Genomic DNA, 24,268 nt, shown 5'->3' on the forward strand with positions numbered 1-24,268 from the left:
TGGGGAGCAGGCAGAGAGAGGCAGAGCACACCTTTGCCTGCTGTGTGTGCTCAGAGATGGCACTGCCCGCTTTGCCACAGCGTTAATGCTGCTAACTCCTGTCTCCTCAGATCAAATCACCCCCCTCCCCAGATCAAACCAACCCCCCCAGCTCCTGCTGTGCTCACGCCGCCCTCCACCTCTTGCCCACCGCAGCCCATGCCCTGGGCACGCTGCAGGCAGGGCCCAGCGTGTGTTTTGGCATTGATGAGGGCTGAGGTTCTGCTCTGCCAGAGGGAAGGTGTGTGAGCATCCCCAGGGCAGAGCTGAGCTGCCCTTTCTTGTGCCCAGGGCTCACCAGAGCGGGAGGGAAGGGGGAAAACCCGCTGGCTTTCCCGGGAGCTGACTTGCTGTTCCCAAACCCTTCACTCCAGCGTGCTGGGGGGCTCTGAGGGACCCTGACCCCAGAGTGCAGAGGGGTGATGTGAGGGGACAGCCCGGCTGCTTCCCACCCCCCCCTCCCCGTCCGCTGCCGCATCACCCCCGCTGCCTCATCAATAGGCAGCAAACCCCATTCCCGCACCATTGCCATGGAAACCGGCGGAGCCGCCGCTATTGGCGGCCCGGGGGCGCGGCGCGGCCCCCCCCCGGGGGTGCAGAGCCCGGCTTCATATTGATGACTGGGCAGCGTCTGCGCCGGGGGCTGCCCGAAGCCGCGGTGAGGGGCTGGCGGCTCCCCCGGCCCCGCCGCTGCGTCATCCCGGGCCGGGCGGGCGATGGGGCCGGGGGCGGCGGGGGGCTGAGGGCAGCAGCCTTTGTACGGTGTGCGGGGGGGGGGGCCGAGCCGGCGGATCCAGGCGGGGATGGAGCCTCCCCCGGCGCAGAGATGCTGCTGCTGCCGCCGCCTCCGTCCCCGCCGGGAGGGAGCGCGGCCCGGGCTGCTCCCGCCGCCGCGGCTCTGATGCCTTCGGGGTTTCCGTGGCGGCTCCCGGAGCCACGGGCAGCCCTCGCCGGCAGCGGCTGAGCCCAGTGCCCTGCCCCAGCCATGGAGCAGCCGGAGCGCGGGGTCCCCGGCGCGGAGCCGGCGGCAGCGGGACACAGCGGTACCGTCCCCGCGGCCTCCGCCTGCCCGGACACGGACACGCGTGAAGGCGTGGGGAGTGACGGTGACACGACGAGCCACCAGCTGTCCCCGGGGCTGGAGGGGACCGGAGCACCCCAGCCCCAGGAAGAGTCCCCAGGGACCCTCCGCCGTCCCCCTCCAGACCCCCAGCGGGTTCGCTCTGTGCCGGAGCTCATTAGGCCGCTGCGAGCAATAGACGGGCTGGGATGGAACCGGACAGACAGACCCCCCCAGGTAAGGCAGCTCCCGGGGGGTGTTTGCTGGCAGGCGGGGTGCGGCGGTGCGTGTTTTGGGGAGAAAGGCGTTGGGGCGGCGGGGGCATGTCACCTTGGAATGAGACGGGGATGGGACGCAGCTGCTCTTGGCGGTGCCTGAATCACCCACAAAACCTTCCCGGTGGGGCTGGGAGCTGCCAGAGCCGCTGCCACACACCCGCATGCTAGAGAAGGAGCTGCTGCCTTCACTGCCCTTCCATGGGGATTTCCAGCTGCCTTTCCCCTGGCTGGTGCCGGAGCGGGTGGGGGGTCTCACCAGAGCGGGTGGGGGGTCTCACCAGAGCTGGTGGGGGGTCTCACCGGAGCCCTGACAGGGCCAGCGCTGGGCAGAGCCCACCTGGTGCAGACACAGCAAAGGCTGAGCTGTCCCTGCGGCATCGCCTTGCTCCAGCAGCATCAATGGCTCTGCAGGTAGTGGCCGGGACAGGATTCACTGCCATCCCATTCCAGAGCAGCCCCTCGCTGCTCGGGGTAGCCTGGGAGGGCTTGGGGCACCTGCACTCGAGGGGAACCCTGTCCCTGCAGACAGCATCAGGGCACCTCAAGGCAATACAATGCCCGTCCGCTTGCAGCATCTCTAAAAACAGCCCAAAAGGCTCCCCCAGAGTCTCATCGCCTCGATTCAGGCCACAGAGGTTCATCAGCTTGTCCTGTTTGGGACAGCTTGCCCTCCCTTCCCATGGGTAAAAACAGCCATCTTCCTGAGATCCTCTGGGGTAGCTCTGCGGTGCTTTTAAGATAGGGGAGGAATACGTTCTCAGCCTGTTCTTCTTGAGGATGGGGGAGAAGGGCTGAGCAGAGCTGGTCAAGGTTTAGCAGGAGGTTTTTGAGCCAAGCTGGTGCTGTGCTCCTGAGCCCGGCTGGAGAGCAGCCTGGACCGGCTTGCAGGAGAAATGGTGTTGCTGGAAACCCACTGAGAGAGAAAATGGTTTTATTCAAAGAGTTTCTTATGGGTATTTTTTGAAGGGTTGTTTGTCACGATGCTTAGGGAAAGGCCACGTTTAACCACGCAGTCCTCAGTCTGCCTCTGACCACAGCCCTTGGCTGCTCCAGAAGCACCCCAGCCAAAAAATGGAGCAGCAGAGTGCAAAGGATTTCTGCTCCCACCCTCCTTTTCTGTTCATCCCAAGAGTCAAATCGGTTGTGCCAAACTTACTGTCTTCTCTGCCTTTGGGAGAGCCGGCTGGCAAGGGAGCGAGAAGGCACCGTGTCGTGGTGGGGGAGCCTGGGTGGGAAGGCTGGGAGGGGCGGGTGGCTGGGGCAAAGGGGGTTTGTGGGTGTTCCAGTGGCCAAACAGCACCCTGGGGGGCGGGGGCCGTGCACCCAGCTCGGACTGACCCCTGCAGTGGGTCCTCCCTGCACCAGCTGTGCACATGGGTGATGGTGGAGGCGGTGAAGACCCTGCTTGTTTTGGGCACCTGCCATCCAGTTTCCCTTGGACTTCGGGCTGTTTTGAGTGTTTCCCTGTGATCCTGAAGGCTCCTGGCTTGGTGGGCAACTAACATCTCCCTTCCCACTCCCATGGGGCTGTCGCAGCACCATGGTAGTATCACCACAGTGCCAGTATACTGGGGCAGTACCATGGTGGTACTCGATGTACTGTGGTAGTGCCGTGATGTTACGTGGTGGTACTAGCAGTACCATCCTTGATGTTGACCCCCAGAAAGGCTAACTTGTCCTTTCCTGGGGAAAAAAAAAAAAATCAGCATTTCCTCCTTGAAGTCAATGTCTTCAGTGATGCGAAAGGCTTCCAGTTCGGACCCAGGAGGGAGCTCAGCGCTGCTGTCCCCAGCAGAGCAAGTGCTGGTGCTGCTGGCTGTGGAAGCCACATCCTCGAACCCGCTTCCTAGGGAGCAAGGTGCTGTGTCACAGCTGGGGACGTGGGGACACAGAGCATCTCCAAAAGCGTGGCTCCTCCCGGCCAGGCTGGGACCAGCACTGGTGTGTCCTGCTGCTGGAGCTGGGCTTCCTTTAGGATGTCTGTCCTTGGGATGTCAGTGCCGTATTGTGCAAACAGGACAGCTGCCTCCAGGGAGTAATCTCCTGGTGTGGGGAAGAGCCTCCTGAGGGCTGATCGCTGACAGAGTTGATTAAAGATGTTGATTTTACGAGGAAGCTCTTGCCGTGTGTCCCGGCTTCCACCACTGTTGCTCTGCCATCCCCTCAGGGACAATCTGTGGGCAGATGTTAAGATTGTCCAGAGGTCAAGTTAATCTCAGCTTTCTTGCTCAGGTCTCTCCCATGTGCTGAGGGTGAAGAGCTATTGCCCTTCTCCCATTTGGGGACTGTCAAGGGATCTCTGGAGCCAGGGAAGTGGGTTGGGGGACACACCTGGAGCCCCCTGCCCCGAGCAGAGCTGGCTCCAGAGCTGGAAGAGGTTGCTCAGCATCTATCCAGGCAAGTGTTGAGTATCTCCAAGGGCTGGCATCCCACCACCTCTCTAACCCTGTCCCGAAGCTGCAGCGCTCTCGTGGAGAAGAATGTTCTCCATAGGTCTGGTGGGAATTTCCCTCATTGTGACTCATGCCCATGTTTTCCCATCCGTTTGCTGTGTGTCTGCATCCTGCCATGCACCGCAGGATCTCCTGGCTCCTCTGCGGAGTAACGCACAGATGTGTGTCCCACCACGTTACTAATGCTCACTGGGGGCTTGCTCTCATGAACCTTTTCTTGGTCCTGGACCTTTGAAATCACTTTGGTCTTGCTTTCCAAAATTTCTGCATGGACATGGGAGGTCAGGAAACTGTTTTCTTCTGAGAATCTGCAGTTACTGCAGGTGTAGGATCCCAATCAGAATAATAAATATCACAGAAGGAGAAAAACATCATCTGTATAGGACTAATGGGGTTAAAGTGGCACAGATACAGTCTGGCTGGAAATTGGAAAGTTCCCATAACGGTGTCAGATGGATTTTAGAGCACTTCCCACAAGAGCTCAGTTGTCTGCGTCTCTTATGGGATGTTGCTCCGGCGGGATCTGCTTTGGCTCGGGAAACTCGGGATGGTTTGGTTGCTGAAGCGCTGGCTCTCTCCTCGTGCCCTGAATTGGTAGAGGAGAGAAAAGGGGGGTCATTCGCGTTCTGTGTGTTCCCTGCATCCTTCCTTTCCAGAATTACTCGACTCCCACCCTCCCCAGCTGCACCTACAGAAGGGACGAGCTCACGTCCCTGCTCGGGCAGCCCATGAACCGCCCAAGCGCGGAGCACAGTGAGGGTGCTCGGAGTCGGTTCTTGTGCCTGCTCCTCAGTCTCAAGAGGTTGCTTTGGATCTTCACTTCTTCAAAGCCAAGCCTCAGCTTCCCTTGAGGGCATACAGAGCTGAGAATATGAAAAAAATCTGTAAAGCCCAACTGAAAATGCTTAAACCAAGGAGCCCCCCAGCCAGCAGGAATTTAAATATCCACAAAAGAACCTTTTGCTCTCAGTGGGGCTTAATAACACAAAGCACAGACACAGAATTATAAAATGCTGGTAGAAGTCCTCCATGTCAAGTGTTCAGGACAAACTGCGTTTAACCGTAAGCTCAGTGCCTTCTGCAGGAATTCATGGCATTTCGAGAGCTTCAAATTTTCCATTGGCAAAGATGGTAAACTATTCATTTAATGTCTGAGGGTGTGTAGAGCTGTACCCTTGACTAGAAAGGGTAGGTCAGCAGAATAAGAGATGGCAGTAGGGTGGAAAGGTCTCCCTGGGCAATGAAGCCAGTTCTTGCTGTTATAGACACCATTTCCCGCAATCCCAGTTACAAAAAGATTGTACTCCATCTTGCTCAAAATCCAAGTAAATTAATTTTTCTTGTCTTGGCAATGCTCAGCCTCATGCAAATGACTTGGTGCTGTTTTCTGCAAGCACTGTGGTTATATGGCCAACCTCGGAGAGCTGCCTGCCGTGGAGAGCCAGCGCGACTTCATTTGTAGGAATGAATGGAAGAAAAGGCAAAGCAAGATTGTATGAAGGGGAAAGTAGTTTTTGTTTTAACTATCTTTCTAAGTAAGATCATACTCTCTGTACAAAGACATGTCCGAATGGCTCGGCCAGGTCACTTGTGTGGGACATGGAGGATGAGGGACACCAGCCATTGCCTCCTCACGGTGTCCTTGGCTCCTCTGGACTGGGGGTGACCAACTGGTTTTGGAGTTGGCCATGTTGGGGTTGGGCATGACTGCACCGTGATCTTCCGCCTCAGCATCTTTCTCCTGTCACCATCTGTAAATTCTCGCCGAGGGGACATGCCGATGTCTTTGCTCCCTTGCTTTGGGTGTCCTGTGGCCGTGTTCTTCCTTCCTGCTGGAGGAACATGAGCAGAAGCGGCCGTGCCGCGCTGGCAGCCTTGCTGCCCTGCTCCTGCTGCATCCCGGCCGTCTGCCCAGCGCTTCTGGGAAAACACCCTTTTGGGCAGCAGCTTGTAAGTCTTCTGCTGCTCTTGCTGTTGACATTTCCATGTTGACCACCAAGCAGCACCTCTGGCTCTTGTGAGTGGTGCAAGGGATGATTTTTTTTCCTCTCCGTCTCTTAGCTACTTGGTAAGCCCGTTGGAGATTTGGGGCTTCTCAGTCCAGGACAAAATCCTATACTTTCTCCAAATCAGCTCTTGCTTTACTGAGAGGGGCAATAAACGCCGTTCCTGACACGCCAGAACCTGGACAACTACAACAGGTTTTAAGGCAATGTGACTCAAGCAGAAAAGGTGCTCTTGGCCCCTGGGAAACTGCAAGTAATTTGGAAAACAGGAACAGGTTGGGGAGAGCTGTGGAGCAGATATCTGGGCAAAAACCGAGCTGTGCATACAAAACCTGCCGCTCTTGCTGCCTGATGTGCCTTTCCAAGGTGGAAGAGCACATCTGCCTCTCCGCAGCTGAATGTGGAAGGGAATCCAGTCTCTCCGCTCAATAAAAGCAGGACCAAAGTCTCACACCTTACTAGGGAGTATTTCTTTGGATTAGAGTATCTGTTATAAGAAAGATGAGATTTCAGGCAGAGAACAGTTGTCTCTGCTCTAGCCATCAAAATACCAAACCCGGAAAGTGCTAAATATTATCATTCTTCTCCATTTTTTTTTCCCCCCCATGTTTACAAAATAGAATTATCGGATATGTGGCATCCAAAAAGAGTCCAGATACTCCACAAAGACCTTGGGACTGTCTGGGCCCCAGCCTGCAGTGCTGGGAGCTTTGCGCTGACCTTTGCTCAGAGCTAAACAACAACCCCCCCCCCAAATTTCTGTAGGAAGCCAAGACCCATGTTTTAGCTCAAACAACTGGCAACGCACATGAGTACGCAAGAAGCAGGGGTTGCAAAGTCTTTCTGTGTTTGCACTGAACATGTTAACACATTTACTTCCCACTTCCTCTACATTTTGCTTTTTTTTCTAGTGGAAGTACTGTTGCTTGAGCCTACTGCTCTGTATGTTCGATGACTTGCTCAGCAGCACCTAGAAAAATCTGCAATGGTGGGAAAAGGTAGCTTGGCTGTCTTGGCACCTGAATTTTACAACCAAACTAGTTTTATGGGATATAGCCTGGCTTTCACACATTCCCAAGCTGTGCAATGAAGCAGAGATGCTCTCAGTGTCCCCTGAGTGTGGTGGGGATGGAGCACAGTCCTGCGGCTGGGACAAATCTTTCTGAAGGCTGATAAGAGAAAGGGGAGAAGCTTGTACACCAGTGTTAAAATGGTAGTTGGTAGAACAGGCTTTGTACATGTTTCTTGTCCTCTGAAATGCAGACATCTTCCTGACAAGGTGAGGGATGCCCAGGGGTCACCAAGAGACCCAAAGGCAGGAAGGTGGCAATGTTGTTGTACTCGAGGATCTTACTTTGCACAACCCCGTGCTGCAGGTTATCTGCTAACCAAGCTGGATCATATCCCAGCAATCATCAGCCGTGGTTTCTGGCTGTATACATCTTGGGTTTGCAAAACAAAAATTGTGTTCAACGTGGAGAGAGGCTGGGTCACAGCTGGGGAAAGCCTGTCCGGGGCCACCCATGCCTCGTCAGGCAGAAGCTGGAAGGAGCAATAGTTACAGGGCTCTGTCCCGCAGGACGAGGAGCAAACCTGGGACTGACGGTACCAGCGGCCGTTCAGCCAGACGAGCAGCTGCCCCCTGAGCACCCTGCTCAGGACCTTGTCCCCGCGGGTCCATCCCAGGAGGACAGGTCTGCAGCACGGGGACAGGCCGGCCTTGGGGAAAGGAAAAAACAAGAGAGTTTCTCCAAATCCTCCGTCCCCCTCAACCAACTGCCCTATTTTATGTCTGGTTGCGAAAGATGAAGAGATGCGTGTGCAGGACACCAGGAGCAGTTCAGAGCTGCCTTTCAGCAGCCATGCCGTATTTCGGTGTCATTTTTTTCTTGTCTGCTTGCAAAACCTCTTGGGTTTTGGATTTGCTGCTAAAGGTGAGAAATTCTGCTGCATTGGACCCCGCTGCAGCCATGGGTTCTGGAGAGCTGACCCTCCGCGTCTGCCCTGAGACTTTATTTTCCTCTCACACTCCTTGTCGCAGTTTTGCAGGAACATTAATTTCTCTCTGGTTGGAGAGGCTGGAGAAGCTGAGCTCATCGCAGGGCAGCTGAGCCAGGGCTCCTGAGATGATTTTTCTCCTGGAGTGGCTGAGTTTTTTTTCCCAGGGCCAATGATGGTGCTTTCATAAGAGGCTTTAAAGATACAGAGGACACGAATTTGTGAGATTCCAATTTTAGCTGCATATCTAATTTTAAACACACTGTGAGGAACGTGTGAAGAGCTGGCAGTGGTCAGAGGGTGCGCAGGAGGGAGTGCATGGGGAAAGTGTAAGAAAGAGCAAATCTCTAGTGAATGTTCCCCTGAATATTCTCTTAATATCTTGCGATTTGTGGCTCCAGCACTCCCCATGCTGGAGGCAGTATGTTTGAAGTTAATAGCCTTGGACAGATTTTTTTCTTCCGTGAGTTTGTTACATGGGGTGATAACAATCAGATAAACGAGGAAATCGCATAAATACGGGCGAGTAGTAGGCTGGAGGAGGGCCGCGCAGCGGGAGCAAGCGCTGACTCATGGAAACGGGAGCTGGCGACGCGCAGGGCGAGGAGCCGCTGGGGAAGTGCCGTCAAATCAACGGGAGAACAGAGAAGTTTGTGTCTGAAACCAGGAACCCGGAGCAAAATGAAGGAAGTAGAAGAAGTGCTGTGGGACACAGGCTGTGGCTCCAAGGAGTGGCAGAATAACCACGACCGTGTCCCAGGCGCGTCTCGTACTTCTCCCGTACCTTTAACAAGAGTATCCCTGTACCCCTGCTGGGATGATGCTTGGTGCAGCGTGAGGCATCCTGGCTGTGCCGGCAGCGGGTTTTGTGCTCATTCACTGACCGAACAGGAGGGGATGCTATTTTTGTCTCGTTTTAGACACGCAGCGAGGCCACTGCAAAGAGCAGCCGATGGAAAATAACTTAGTTCTGTGAGGGAGCCGATTCCCTTGAAACTGGAGGGAAGAAAATGGATTGGCAATGACAGGTTTCATCTCCAAGTGGTGACGATTGAGGAGTTAAGGAAACTAATTACCACGGTCAGCTGGAATGAACAGCTAAAGGGCTTTGACGTGGTGGAGCTTGGTGACAGTGATTTCAAACGAAGGAGATGTGGTGGGGCTAAGAAGTCCAGGGTACCAGAGAGCTGGGGTAGTTTCACCTGGGAAATAGGTCTGCAAAGCATCTGCAAAGGGGGTTTGGTTTTCAGAGACGGCTTTTGCAAAGCAAACCTGGCAGCTGGACCCATATCTGCTGGAGATGGGGAAGTCACTGCAGGGCCGTGTTGAAAGTAGATGTGTTTTACACACCTTGAAATTGTATATGTTTTAAAACCAGCCATGAGACCGCCTGTTTCAAAGGCCACCGGAGACCACCCGCTCGTGGGGCCACCTGGTAAATTCCTGTTCCCCGTCTGGCTCTCTGCAGGGGTTTTAAAACAAAGCTGGGTTGAACGTTTGGCACATTCGCGGGGCTGGCGCGGGGGAACCCTCTCGGCTGGTCCGTGCCAGGCCCTGCCGCGAGGCACCGGCAGCCGGAGCCGCATTGCAGAGCAGCCGCTGTCATCCTCGCCGCCGCTTGATTTACTGCCGCCCAAATGGCTTCCTGCAAGTTTTCTGCAGGACTTTAAAGACCGTGCTGGATGCTGGGTGTTTCAGGGGGATTTTAACTGTGTGACCCATTTAGCGGCGTGGCTGGGCGCCTCTCCCTGCAAAAGCTGCTGCAGCTCTTCATTGCTTTTTGAAGTTTTTGGGTGAAAAAGCAGCACTTTTCTTGCAGCTGCCATGCTGAGGCTTTTCTTTGTTTGCTCATTCATAATGCATCCTGAAGAAAATGTATTTTGGGTTCTACCTGCCAAAAGAGGCGACAGGTGACGATGATTTCCCTCTAACGGGAGGCTTCAAAGCCATGCGCCGGCTGCACAAGGGAGCTGCGGTCTGTTCTCCCCCTCAGCATCCCTGCCGCTCTTCTGCCTTGCTCTGGCTTTAGAAAATTCCCCCCAAGGCCAAAGAACATGTCACTTGGGTTAATTTTTTAGTGGCTGGGGATGCTCCTGCGCCGGGGGACGTGACTGCCCGGAGACCCTCCCTGCTGCTCCGCGGTCTCAGCTCTGCCTCGGCTCCTGCCAACTCCAGCTCACTGAAAACCTCCCTGACCAAGGGATGCTTTTGGATTTCGGCTCCTGCCGGCACTTCTGCGTGTCTTTATCACGACGAATTGCTTCAGAGGGAGCCCCTGAGCCTCTTCTCCCCGAGGATTCCCTCAGCTCCCTTTGAAAAGCACCGTCCACGGGGCCATGAGCAAGCCCTGCAGCGAGGCTGCACCGCGCAGCGCGGGAACCCTGAGGAACAGCGGAGCGGTTAATAAATTAAAAGCTATTTCATTATAGGAAATGAATGTTTAATGAGCGTGGGATGACGTCTAGACGGTCCTTCGGTTCCAGGCTCTACGTGGTCTTGCAGGAGGGTTCAGCTGGCGCAGCCGGCGCTGGCTCAGCACCAGGGGGAAGGTTTGGCAAAGCTTTCCTGGGCAGCGAGGACAGACGTCCTGGCACGGCAGGGACCTCCTGCCTCCACGTCTCCTCGCTGCAGATGTCCCTTGTGCCTCTCCAGGCAGAGCCCCAAGGAGCTGCGGGCACAGCGGGGTGTGCTGGGGGAGCTTTGGCTGAGCGCCCGGGCCCAGCCTGGAGCACACGGTCACGCTCTGCCGCCCCACAGCAACCTCGCCCGGGGGTCCTGCAGCCCCCAGGGAACTGGGAAGGTGTCTGTATGGTCTAGGACATCCCAGCGTCATGGGGTCTGGAGTTGTGGCACAAAACCTGAGCTGAAGTGGGGACAGCCCGGTAGGACAAGGGTGAATGGCTGTGAGCCTTTGCATCCCACCCCGATCTTCGTGTTGTTTTACAGCTACAGAAGGTGGGTTTCAAATACAGAAATTTGGATGTAGGTCCCTGAAAGATCCCCCTGCCACGCTAGAAGTGCTAATTGTCCCCCACAGAAAAGCGCTGCTGCCGACGGCAGAAGTCCTGGCTGCCTGACAGGGAGAGGCAGGAGCACATCAGCTCCTCCGCAAAAGCTCCCCAGCTCCCATCCCAAGGCAGAGCTGGCTGGCTGAGTTTGCTTGGCCCGTCTCAGTGCAAGCCAGCACAGACAAGCAGCTCGAGGCCTCTTGTCAGCGGCAAGAAGATGGAAATAATGCATTTTGACTTCATCCCAGGGGCTGTCTGCTTGGCTCTTGGGGATGGCGGCAGTGAACCAGCCCAAGGCGCTGCCACGCACGGCAAAGGAGATGCTGGTAGGATCCTTCCACCGTGTACCCACCCTGCTGTGCCCCCACATCAGCATCCCCCCCGCTGTGTCCCCCACCAGCACCCGCAGCATCCCCCACGTGGGTGTCCCGCCCAAGGACGTGCTTTGCTGTTCTGGAGCTGGCAATAGGGGAACCATCTCGGGGGCATCTCACTGTCGCCGTAAAGCAGCAGGGATGGGACCGATGCCCCAGGATCTGGTACTGGGTGTCTGGCCCAGAGCGCTGCTCCGGGCAGGGTGCTTGGCTCCCAGGGGAGCTTCTTGGCTCCCCCAGGCCGCTGAATTTGAGGAGCTCCTTGGTTCCTGGGCCTGCCCTGACCTCCCTTGGAGCAGCCCTGAGCTGCTGGAGAGCAGGAGAGGACACCCGGTGCCTGGGGGCTGCTGCGGTAACTGTGCCTTGTGCCTAGGGGAGGAAAAAAAAAAAGTAATAGAAGCAAACAAATATATTTTTTGCTTTCTCACAAGTGGAAAGCAGTGCACTCTTTTTGCATGGGGCATTTCACTCCAGCTTTCTCAAACCCTAGGACTTCTGCAAGGAGGACACCCGCAAACCGCTCTGCCACGGGCCTGTCAGCTTGTGGCACCTTGTGTCCCGTCTTGGTGGCTCAGAGGGCTGGTGGGACCTGCGGACACTGTGTGAGGCCAGCAGGGAGGGCTGGGTGTTAGCTCTTGAGGGGTTTTTTTGGTTTTCAGTCTCTTTCAGTTGTGTTTTCCCTTCCTACTCTGCCAAGGCATTTCCACGTAGGTGTGAGAGGTTGGGAGAGCCATGGCACAGGCAGCCACACTGGGGGATTCGATGGGGTGGCCTTTGTGGCTCTGGTCTCCTGCCCTTTTTCTCCAATGGCCGTGAATGAGAAACCAAAATACAGTAACGGTCAAAAGTGTAATGAGTTTTAGCCAGTCTCAGACTTCCCAGAGCTTGTCTGAGTGCTATGAGCCGCCTGTCTGACTTCCTGCAACTGAGAAAGCTTAGGCAGCATTTATTTGGTAGTCAAGGGATGTTCCACTTGCAGCCTTGGTTGCAAACTGCATTTATATGGTAGCCAAAGGACATTTCACTTGTAGCCCTGGCTTGCAAGCTGCAGAAGCTGAGCCGTGCAGCGGGAAGGTCACGATTGTTCAGCAGCACAAGCGAAGACTTGCTGGGTGTTGGGAGCGGGTCCTGGCTGCTGGGAAAACATCTGGCCCGCTCTTCCCGAGGTGTGCGGCTTGTTGCTGTCATATGGCAGCTGTGAAGCAATCACTTGGCTACGTGCTTTGCTAACACACAAAAATACTTCCTGGGAGCCTGCTTCGGCAGCGAGCTTGCGGCGAGCGGCTCTGAGCAGGAAGCAGTAACCACAAAGCTATATATACAGCTCCCGGCAGAGCTGCTGCTGTGTTTGATGTGACAAAATTAAGGTGGTGTTTTGCAAAGAAATCCGGCATGTCGTCTTCTTCCAGAGCTGAGGCCGACACAGAGAGGGCAGAGCCTGGGACGTGGCTTCTGGGCCAAACCGGGGGAACTGGCATGGGGGGGCGGACGAGGAGCTCTCACCTCCGAAAGCCACGTGGTGCTGGAGGCCGCCGGTCCCTGAGCCGTGGGGAGCAGCGCACGTGTCTGGGCTGTCCTGGCTTGTGCTCTTGCTGGCTCTTGAGCTGGTTCAGATGGTACCGTGGCAAAATGCAAGTGCCTGGGAAGGGCACGGGGCCTGGGCAAGTTGAAAGCATCCTTAAAGCTATGAGACGGTAGCTGTCAGCCACGGGTGATGTAGCCCAGCCCTGAAGGCCACTTGTCTCCCAAAGGACATGCAACCCCTCGCATCCTCCCGAAATCAGCCTCCACATTCCACCCTGCCCCTTCACTGCAGCACCCCGGTCCTGCCAGCCCCCCTGCCCGGCCAGGCTGGGCTTCTGCAGGGCCAGGGTGGGCGTGCAGCTTGGTCCATCTTCCCTCGGCCCTGCCTTGCCTCTCCCGCACTGTTTTGCAGAGCGAGGCTGACTACGGCTTCCTCGTGAGCCAGAACACAAAGCTCCTGAGCGCACTGGAGGACCTGCGGCACCGCTGCTCCAGCCTGGCCGAGGAGAACAGCTTGCTGGTGAGCAGAGGATGCGGCTCCATCCCGCACCCTGGCTGGGGGCTGGACCGGCTGCCGGCTCGGGATGCTTTGTGGGGAGGGAGACCCGGCCAGGGTGAGGGGTTGTCTGCTGCCAGCTCCCAAGGATGCTGGCACATGGGATCCCAGCAGGGCCGTGGGGAAAGGGGGTCTGGCTGCTTTGGGTCCCCTGGCTCCAGCAGGACCCCTTCCTCATGATGCTGAGCAGAGCTGGGACACTCTGCTTCCTCTCTGCCACCTTTGTCTGGTGCTCCTTACCCGTTGGAAGCCACAAGAGGCTTTAAGGCAGCTGCCCACGAGAGCTGGCAGAGAGAAGGGCAGCGGCAAGCTGATGGCAGGGGAGGGGAAGTAGCTCTTGTTTCCTCTTTAATTGGAAAAGCAGAAACACTGATTCACTCGGCCCCAGGGCTGGGTGACGGTGCAGCACTGCCCCCTGCTCCCACCGGACCTCAGCACCTCCCCAGCACCCAAAACCCCCCAGGCTGCTACAGCCCGGGCTGCCCATTCTGTCCCCCTCCCATGGTGGGCAGGGAACCCTGGAGAATATGAAGAAGGGACATTCCCCTCCTGCATCCTCCCTGGAGAGCACCAGCCCCTCGTGCAGCCCTGCGGCATGGGGACGCGGCCAACATGGGCTCCTGAAAATCTGTTTGCTGTTCATTTCAGGTCTATAGAACTAAATTCAAACCACATATTTTAGATAATTTTCTTATGCTAGAAGCATAAATCCAGTATGACGTGCATGCTGGGGGGGTTACCTCTTCTCAGTCGTCTGGATTTTAGCAGAGCACTATCGTGCAAGCTCTCACAAAATCTTACTCCCAAAAAACAGCCTTGGTCTGCTGGATGAAGCAGAGAATGCAGCAAGTGCCTGTGGTGACATCTCATAGGAGTAGGGAGGAAAATAATTGGAAGGATCAGATGACTTGACATTTTTGCTGATGTGAAAAGACAGCACAACACATCTGGATACAACCTTGAGAGAACGAGCCATCGGCAAGTGACGGCTTATTGAAACGGACAGATAACAAATAAAAGGGGATTAAGAGCTAACAGAATCAATAGGAAGAAAAAGGAAATTTGCTTTGCAAACACGATAAAGTCCTTTGCTGCTTTCTTGCCATTTCCCCCAACTCATGCTTCAGTGTCACGAGAAAAAGGATGATGGCAAAGCTTTCAGCAGTGGTGCAGCACAAATCCTCAGCAATGCGTTGAGTTCTATAACCCTGGGGAAATAAACTGGGAAGACTTTGGAAGAGAAAGGCCAAAGGGCGAGCGGGAAGGACAGACTGATGCTGGAAATGCGCAGGGACCCAGCCGGCAAAGGCGGAACCCACAGCAAGTGTGTTCTGGGTGGAGAGGGACCATGTGGGGTGGCCTGGGGTGGGGTGAAGGGCATCTCATGGAAGCAAGGGTGACATTAACAAAAATACCAGGAAAAACACAGGTTTCAGTGACTGGAGAGGCAACAAGAGCAGAGGCTGGAGTTTAATGGTTGGCACAATGATAGGAGAACAAGTCAAGCCCTGGCTGGGAACAGCCCTGTGGGCACTGAGTGGGTCGGTCAGGGCTTGGGAGGGACCTCGTGTGCCCCGACACCCCCAACATACAGCTTGGAGCTGAGCGGGGGCTTCACCTCGACCCTCTCCTTCTGTTATCCAGCGCAGGAGCTGTTTCCCCCAGACAGAGGAGAAGGTGAAGCACCTGAAGAGGAAGAACGCGGAGCTGGCGGTGATCGCCAAGCGCCTGGAGGAGAGAGCGCGGAAACTCCAGGAGGCAAACCTCAAAGTGGTGAGTGCTTGTCGCTGCTGGGAGCTGGGCTGGAGAGCGTCACCAGGACGTCTCCCTTGCTACTTCTATTGAGCTAGAAAGGCCTTTTCTTTCCACTTTTCTTAAACTTACAGCAAACACGCTTTGCACATCAGCAGCAGGGCAAGCATCATGAAACTCAGCCATCGGCAGCTCCTTCTGCTTCTGCTTGGGGACCTGGCTGTGAGCAACGGATGGAGTCACCATCCCTGGAGGGGCTTAACAGATGTATAGATGAGGTTCTTAGGGACACAGTTTAGTGCTAGATTTAGGTTACGGTTGGACTTGATGATCTTAATGGTCTCTTCGAACCAAAATGATTCTATGATTCTAATTTCCTCCTGCTTGGTTTCTCGCTGAAAATGTGCTGCCCTACCTTAAGGTGTTAGTTTAAGGCTCAGCTTTCCCTGGGCAAGTCGTGAAAGTAATTCATCTGACTTCACCGAAAAGAAACAGGAAGTATTTGAAGAAGAAAAGGAGTGCGGTAAAGCAAAACAGGAAGGGGTGAGAGACGCGGCTCGGCCCCATCCACACCTTGCTTGCCTTTGCTGTGCAAGCCGCATGGGTTTTGCTTTCTACAGCCCATCAGCAGTTTGTTGCAAACCCTGTAGTATCTGACAAGGTGCAGGACTGGTAGGAGATGGTTATAGGATGGGGGATCTTGGAGACAAGCATTTGTATGAACTTCTTAAAGGTCAGTTGCAGTGGAGTAAGGGAAAACTTTCCTTCTGTTGAAAGGAAACCAGGGATTGTGATGGGGAATTCAAGCCCGTTAGGATAGAAAGGAGGAAGCGAAAGCTTTGCTGAAGAGCAGGAAGGGGTTTTCCTGGCACTGCCTGCCCTCTCTGTCCGCTGGCACCGCTCTGCCTGTCTGTCACAGGGTTTTGGTACTTGCAGGGCAACAGCTGCTGCCACATGGACTGTCAGATACTATGTTAAGATAAATCTTTTGATATACATCCGACAGCTATGCAGACCCTTCAGCAACAATACAAATGCTGTTTTATTTTTCCTGAGTGACACTTTGGGATGGTGACAGTTGCAGACCTGTGTAAGCCCTGGGAGAACCGACATGCTGGGCTCCTGGGCTGCTCCAGGTCTCCCAACAGCAGAAGGTGCCCAGGGACTGAGGCTCGTGCAGGGGGCAGATGAAGCTGAACTGCTTCTCCTGCTGAACGTCTCCCAGTCCTCCATGCTGGCCCTTGCTGGGCTCTCTCTTGCCTCCCCCTTTGCCTGTATCTTCCACCTATCCATGCTGAAGCCCTCTTTGCTGCTGCCTGGAAACCCACAGAATCATAGAGTCACAGAATAGTTTGGGTTGGAAGGGACCTTCAAAGGTCATCATGTCTAGCCTCCTTGCTGTGGGCAGGGATATCTTCAACTAGAAGCTCCATTTCTCTTCCTGGATTGGCCACCTCCATCCTTGCACCCATGCTCACCTTTCCTGCCATCCTCCTCTTCTCGGCTGCCTTCTCCCACCTTTCTGCCTTCATCCCGTTTTTCTCATCCTCTCCCCATGCACTGCTGCCCTGCCTGCAGCCCCCTGTGCTGACACCCATTGGCCTCATCTGCTGAGCACCTTCTCCTTCCCACCTCTTCTCCCATCCACTTCTCCATCCAGGCCTTCCTCTTTCACTGAATCACAGAATCCTTTTAGTTGGAAGAGACCCTCAAGCTCATCAAGTCCAACCATTAACCCACCCCTGGCACTGCCCCATGTCCCTGAGAACCTCATCTCCGTCTGTCCAACCCCTCCAGGGATGGTGACTCCAGCACTGCCCTGGGCAGCCTGTTCCAATGCCCCACAGCCCTTTGGGGAAGAAATTGTTCCCCAGATCCAACCTCAACCTCCCCTGGCGCAACTTGAGGCCGTTTCCTCTGGTCCTGGCGCTTGTTCCTGGGGAGCAGAGCCCGACCCCCCCTGGCTCCAAGCTCCTTTCAGGCAGTTCAGAGATCAGAAGGTCTCCCCTCAGCCTCCTTTTTTTTTTCCTCTCACTTTTCTGTATGTCTGTCTGTCTGTCCTTTGGGGCTGGGCTGGCTGTTGGGGTGATGGTTAATCAACACCAATGCATATGCCTTTCTCCCTTGCAGGTAACTGCTCCGGTGCCTCTGAAGGGCCCCAGCCTGGAGCTGTGTAAAAAAGCATTTGCCCGCCAGCGTGCCAAGGACCTGACTGAGCAAGCCAGTGCTCTCCTGGCGAAAGACAAGCAGATTGAAGCTCTGCAGCAGGAGTGCCGGGAGCTGCAGGCTAAACTCAGTGCAGGGAAGGTGAGACACTTTTTGGGACATCACTCAGTGGCTGGGGACAAGTGACAACAGTGATGGGAACCAGGCTCCAGGGCAATTAGTCCCAAGTGCAGACTGAAAACAGAGGGCATTTGATGTGGCAGCTGGATGGGGGACATTGGGTGAGTGTGTGGCAGAGTTGGTGTCCAGACTCCTCCAGAACAGTTTGTTGGGGGACACCCTGGTTGCCCCTCCGTGAATTCAGGGGGGCTGAGCTGCCATTTTCAGCGGCAACTAAAACTCACCACTGGAAATCCCCGAGAAGCCACAAATACAGGATGACTTTTCACAGTGCTGAGCTTCAAGAAAGATGCAGAAGCAGGATCTCCTTTTAAAGTGTTTCTTTAAAAAGTAAACCAGCTAAGCATGTTCTCAAGAAGCAGTCTATCCCAAGCTGCAGCTTTCTGAGTGCTCACAGCCACCATGAGACTGCTGATGACTTGTGATCCTTGTGTGCCTGCGACTGAGGGTACAAGTCATTAGACAGGGGTGGGTGTTCATGAAACCATCTAAATGCTGATGCCTGCACCTGGGCTGGTGACCTACGTTCCCCTCAGCACCAGCACAGAACTTGCCATTATCCATGATGGGATAAAAGGGATAATTCAGCTCATCCCAAGACAGTTGTCTAAAAGCGGTGGGATGCGTCGCTCCTTCAAAGCACTGCTTATCCGCAGTGACGCTGACAGGACCCTCTGCAGACACCTGAAGCCAGGTGAAATGATTCCCACTCAAGGTGACTAAAGCAACCCGTTCCAGGCAAATCAGATACATCTTTTGGTCATCAGCTGGACGCTTTCGGTTTAGGTCAGTTGATAAACTCTCATGAGAAGCTCAGTAATGCTTGGGCTTGCCCTGGATTCCCTGTTTTGCTAATGCAGATATGATCAAGTGCAACCCCACGTTCCTGCGTCCAGCTGAGCTGAATGAATACTTACATTTCTACCTACCCTACTTACATGATATTTAGGTGACAAATACTTCCTCTCTGAAAGCAGCTTTATTTTTGGCCCTGTCACATGTTCATTTTAACTATGCGTTTGAAGGTAGATTCTCAGTCTTTTCCTTTCGTAGATCTCGCCAAGACAAGAACAATCAGGTGTTTGCTGTTTGTACAGAGCTGCCCCACTGATCCCTTCTGACATTAAACCACAGGGGAAAGTTATCCAGGTCTGACTGTGCTCCATGGTGTCACCAAGAAGAAATTCCCCTCCTATCCCCTTGATTTCTCACTGCAAACCCCACAGAAGTGGAACAGACCCCTTCCAGAGCAGTCTGATTTTCCTAGCAGAGCGTGCTGGGCAACCTGAATCTGCCAGGGACAGGGGAGTGACAAATTGTTGAGGAATGTGACAAAGGCGGGTGAGCAAGACTCACTGCTGGCCAAGGAAACACACATGGGTGCAGTCCTCAGGAATTCAGCCGCTGCTTTCCTAGGGCATGGGTGACCACCCTGGCTCGGAGGTGAGAACGTGTTGCTGCTGAGGCACCAGTAACTGGGAGCATCAATACAGGAGCAGGGAATCCTCAGAGAAGAGAGGAAATCATTCTGTCTGATCTTGGTTTTCCCATTTCTCGTCCAAGCAAGCCGCTCATTAAATTTTAATTGCCAGCTAGTTAAAATTCAAAATTGACCTAATCTGTCTGCAGCATGCAAAATGCATTATGCCAATGAAGGGGTTTATATGCAGAGATATTACGTGCACGCTCAGAGTTTGTAACCAAATCAATTTTAATCTAGGGCATTTAAATCAGCACACATATTTCAGTAGCTATGAAATGGATCTACTCCGTTCCTTTCCAGCGGCAGGACGGACACCCTGCACGCTGGGCTGCAAAAGCACTGGCCTTGTTTTGCAAAGTCAAGGCTCTTAGGATAGGTTAAAATGATTTCCTGAGATCGTACTCTGGTGACGGGCTTCCAACCTAAGCCCCGCTCCAGCTAAAACCAGGTGGCAATTTCTTGAATCCTTTGAAGCGGGGGATTGCAGGGAACAGCAAGGCAGCTGCAGGAGACATGTAGATCAGAAACCGTGCGTGGAGGACTGAGCTTTTTTCCTACTCCCTCGTTCCCCCAGGCTTCACAGCCTGTCTGTTGGGAATAGCTGCCTTTTTTTTTTTTTCGGTGGGGGAAGGGAGATTTTATATAGTGTCACAGCTAATTTTCTTTAAAGAACCACTACCCTGATAGCCTGACCATGAGGCTGGCACAGAGGAGGCCCAGCTGCTCATGTCTTGAATCTGTAATCAGTTCCCGCTAATGCTGCCTCAGTTTCCCCCTTGTAGTGTGAGAGTAACCTTGGTTTTCCACACAAATTGTATTTACAAATCCCAAACTATTTTTAGGGCGAATAAGAAGTGAACAGGGAAGCAGATTGAATCTGGCCTGGAGACCAAGCATGCATTGAATTCCCTGGCTTAGGAGCTTTCCAGGGGAACGAGCAACATCTCTTCCAGCAGCATATTTGTAAAGACAGGTTTTTATAACCAGCTTTTGTACATGTGTATGGACATGCAGGTACGTGCTTTTTCAGCTTCCTGAAATCTGAAAAACCTTTGAAGAATTAAACAAGCTGGTGACATATTCTCACCATTTTTGTGAGACTAAAATTGCACTGGTTTCTTTGAAAAGCTGCTGGTTTGGGGACTGGGGTGGGTGGGAGTGACCCGTTGTGCTAAAGATAGGGGCCCATCCACCCACGCTGTCTCTGAAGAGGTTATAAATCAAGAATGTTCGAAAACCAAACATTGTCCTGAGTGAGAACTGAAGAAGTCCCAGATGTTCTTCATTCTTTCCAGCATTTAAAGCCCTATCCAGCGTTAGGGCTGCGGAGAATGGCAGCACCCACACCAGGGAGACAAACCAGCCAAGGCTCTTGTTTGGCTTGGAAATGAAATGATCTTATCCTGCCACGCTCTCTGCTGGCAAGCACTGAGAAAGCACACACTGTGGCTAAACCTGGGATAGTCAGAAGCATTGCAGGCTAGTTTTTATCTGTGGGAAGAATAACGTATTCGCATAAGGGATGCAAAGTATCAGACTGTGATGCTTTGGAGACACAGGAAGAAATCCTTGTGTGCCACATTACCTGGTTTTCACCAGTGTCTCTTCAGTAAGGCTTCTGGAGTTTGCATGTTAAATCACTACCCTGAGCTGTTCCACCTTTTAGAGCCTGTCAGAGACACGATGTCGTGTTTGCGTCTCCCGCAGGACGACCCTCGCTGCCTGAACGTCATTGAGTTCGATCGCCTGCTGCGGGAATCCCAGCGAGAGGTGCTACGGCTGCAGAGACAGATCGCGCTGAAGAATTTCAAGGAGTCTCTACGTTCTTTTAAAACCAGCTCGGGCAGCGCGTTGCCGAGCGCCGCCACGCGCCTGGAACCGCTCGTACTGACACTAAATAGCTGCACCAAAGGGTCACCTCTACCCAAGGAGGCTCGTTCGGGGGACCCCGCGCTGGGAGGGGAAGGACGCAGGGAGGTGAGATGAGCGGGTCAGCGACCTGAAAGTTGTGCTGTTTAATTAGTCGATTAATTACTGTTCTTAGGAAACTTCTTGAGAGGACGTGCGCACTGTGGTTTGCATCCCCTGCAAACAGGTGCTGGGCTGTTCCTGAAATGACCGACTGAAGCACCGCGTCTCACAGTGTGAGGGGGGACACGGTCGCTGCTGCAGCCCCCCCCCCCAAGTCTAGGAAATCAGGCAACCCCTCGTTCTGCCCTCATTTGCTGAAAATAGACGGGTTTGGTGCCTACAGACATTTGCACGTTGGCTCCTCGTGGGTGAGTGATGGGCACAGCATCCTAATGCTGCTGCTCTTCATGTTCACTTACCTCCTGTAGCTAAAATATTCCTCCTAAGCCTACAAACTCAGGCAGTCCTGGCTTGATGCCTCGAGGTTCATGTTTCCCAAAAAAGAGGGCTGTAGAACATGACACGAGTGTGTTCAGGTGCAGCTGGGACAACCCGAGCGCTGCAGATTCCTGAGCACCAGGGCTGGGATGCTCTTCTGCATCTGAACCTCTTCGTTGCGTTTACAGGAGAAAACAGAGGCGGGGGAAGAAAGAAGTGAGAGCAATTGCGGACTGCCTGGGTAACACTCAAGCTCTGAAGGGTGTCACTTGGTGGTGTGACAGTCCCTGCCCTTTTCCAGACCCATGGCAGCAGTCCCTGAGGAACACGGTGCGGGGAGACTCGCTGCTCTGTGACCCGCGGGCCGCCCCCGGCTCCGGGCAGGGCGAACCCCCGAGGGCCGCGCTGAGGAGCCGGGCCCGGCCCGGCCGCCCCCCGGCCGCAGTGGTACGGCCCGGCTGATCCGGGCCGCCCCAGGGCGCCGCCTCCCGCTGGCGGCCGCGCAGCCGGCAGGTAAGGCCGGGCTCTGCCGCGGGGCCGCTCGCTGGGCCGGGCCGGGGGCGGCTGCGGGGCCGCGGCCGCCGGGGAGCGGGGCGGGCGGGCCCGAGGCCCCGGCGGGAAGCGCCTCTCCCGCCGCGGGGCCGAGCCGCCCCCCGGCCAGGCCCGCCGGGGCCTCCGCTGCCTGCGGGGTTGGGCAGCGGGGCTTCCCCTCAGCGCCGGGCGGCGGGATCCTCCGCAAGGGAGGACGAAGCCGCCAAGAAGAGGCCAGGGCCGGCCGGGGGGCTCAGCCCGCCGTGGGGACCGGGGTCTGGGCCGGTCCGGGTGGGCGCCCCGGGGCCGGGCCGGAGCGAGGGGCCGGGAGAGGCCTCGGGGCCGCCCGCGGGGGGTGCGGGAGGCCGGGCCTCGCCGCCCGGCGCCCCCGGCTCCGGCGGGTCGTGGGTTCCGTGGGCCGGGGGTGGCACCGCGGGGGCCGGGCGGGTTTGTCTTTCGTGGGTTCGCCCCGGTTCTTGCCGAAGTTCTCAGTGCGTGCGTGTCCTGGGCAGAATTTCACATCTGTGGGCTGCGTGAGGACTCACCTTCCCTCAAAACTCCCCCAGCTGCTCTCATTTATCACTCCCCAGCTCTTAAGGAAGATGTATGGAGTATTCATTCCTCGTTCGTCTTTTCCAAGTCACTTGTGAGTTTATAGGCCCCACTTCTTCAGCCGTTTTTTGTTGTTGTTTCTTTCTAGCCGCTTCCATTACTCAGCGTTACTCATCTTTGCCTCCTTCCTTTGCACATTTTCTCTCGTGTTTTTGTGTTGGGGGAAGCAGCGCTGCACACAGTACCCCAGACACTGTGTCATTGATTTATGTGGTGGTATAATGAAGCTGTGTGTCCGTTTCCCCCATAGATCTCTTTGCCTTTTTGTCTAAGCATTGGGTTCTGTTACAACATTATTTGGCTGACAACCCTCTGTAATCTCTCAGTGCCATGAGGCCCTTTTCACCATTTGTCTCTTTGCTCCATCAGTACTTGAAGAGCACGGTTCCTGCTGCCTCTCTCAGTCCTCTCATTTTTACCAGCTATTTACCCAGAGAAAGTCTTCACCCTTATCCCGTGGTGGGTCAGTGTCTGCCGAAGCTCAGAGCACCATAGCTGCATGTGTTCACAGTACCCAACAGAACCTGCTGGATCTCACCCACCCGTTTGCTTGCTAACGCTTTAGAAAAACTCTTTGTAGATCTGTGAGTGTGAGTTTTTTTCCCAATATATGTTTCTTTGGGTTTTTTTAAGTATCTGCCTAATCTTTGTTGCAGTTTCTATCAAGTTAGCCTGGAACACGTGTCAAATGTACTAGTCTGTGTTTCCCCAGGTCTCTGCTTGGAATACTCTTAAAACTTGACATTTACCACCTTCCAGTTATTTCATATTATGCTGGCGTCAGGGAAGTGACACACTGCACATCGCAATTCAGTTACTGCTGAAGTGAGAGATTTGGTTTATGCCGAAGGGGGTTTTTGAACCCTTGGGTGAATATTGTCTAATTTGGGTGTTCGGTACTGTTTATTTTGTTGGCTTTTACAGTTGTTCTTTTAAATGGTTCGGTTTTAGAGAGATGCTCAGCTCTGTTCTTCATAGTTTGAGGTTTCTGTCCTGCTGACCCCTCGCCCCCAGATTCCTCCATAATGATGATGACTTTTTTTTGGTTATTTTTTTCTCTGTTCTGCCTTTGTCTTCTTTGAACGGCCCTTCCATACCTTGATTTTCAACTGACCCTGCAGATTCTGCACAAAAGAACATATATTATGGTCTTTCTCATAGGTGCTCTTTATTTCTGTGATTCAGGAGTGTGTCCTCATTGTCAAAAGATTTTTCTGGCTGATAAGTAGCAACTAAGTCCAACAGCAGTAGTGAAGGGGGAGCATGGAGGCTGTTGCCGTTCTCTTCACAGAAACCTGTAGCGCAGAACAGCCCGGGCTCAATGGGCTGAATTTGTGCAGGCGCAGCGGTGCTGTGATAAGAGGGAAGTCAGCGCTCAGGGCACTAGTCACCATTATCGTAATTAAAAGAAATTACTTTGCTCTTCTGTCCAGCACAGGGTGTCAGTGCAGTATTCCCCGGCTCTCAGAGAACTTCCTCAGAGTATAACAATCAAGCTTCCCATCTGAGTGTCCTTGGAAAAATCCCATTTCTCTGTTCTCTTTCTGATTTCTCTCCTCCTCTATTTAGGGTTTTGGGGTGGTGCCTATCTCTATAATGATAAACGATAATTTAGCAGGGATTTTTTTAACAACCTCCTGTTTCCCACTGCTCGGTCCCACTGCCCCTTCAGTTGTGTCGGTGCAGCTCATGTTGAGCAGTGGGATGTGATGGATCTGAGTTAAAAACAACCTGGCAAACCCAGCCTTCCTCCTGCTGTGTCCTGAAACCCACGACAGTTTTTTGGTCCAGCTCTGCCGGACGTTGCACAGAGCTGCCCTGGCAGAGCGGAGGGGACAGGCCGTGGTGAGGTGGAAAAAGCTTTAGCGCTTCCTTTGGGGCAGGATTGCGATGATACTT

At 54.4% G+C, this 24,268-nt stretch overlaps 1 protein-coding gene across 1 annotated transcript in view; it reads left to right on the plus strand.

Annotated features, from left to right (window-relative positions):
* Nucleotides 1-1,024: 1,024 nt before the first annotated feature.
* Nucleotides 1,025-24,268, plus strand: part of TSPOAP1 (TSPO associated protein 1) — a 74,875-nt gene continuing 51,631 nt past the window's right edge. The window contains exons 1-5 of the mRNA XM_065646840.1: nt 1,025-1,336; nt 13,153-13,260; nt 14,941-15,069; nt 17,179-17,355; nt 20,585-20,854. Coding sequence (XP_065502912.1) covers nt 1,025-1,336; nt 13,153-13,260; nt 14,941-15,069; nt 17,179-17,355; nt 20,585-20,854 — 996 coding nt within the window. The remainder of the gene's footprint in view (nt 1,337-13,152; nt 13,261-14,940; nt 15,070-17,178; nt 17,356-20,584; nt 20,855-24,268) is intronic.

The sequence above is a fragment of the Caloenas nicobarica genome, chromosome 17 (genome assembly GCF_036013445.1).
Source record: "Caloenas nicobarica isolate bCalNic1 chromosome 17, bCalNic1.hap1, whole genome shotgun sequence".
Taxonomy (NCBI): Eukaryota; Metazoa; Chordata; class Aves; order Columbiformes; family Columbidae; genus Caloenas; species Caloenas nicobarica.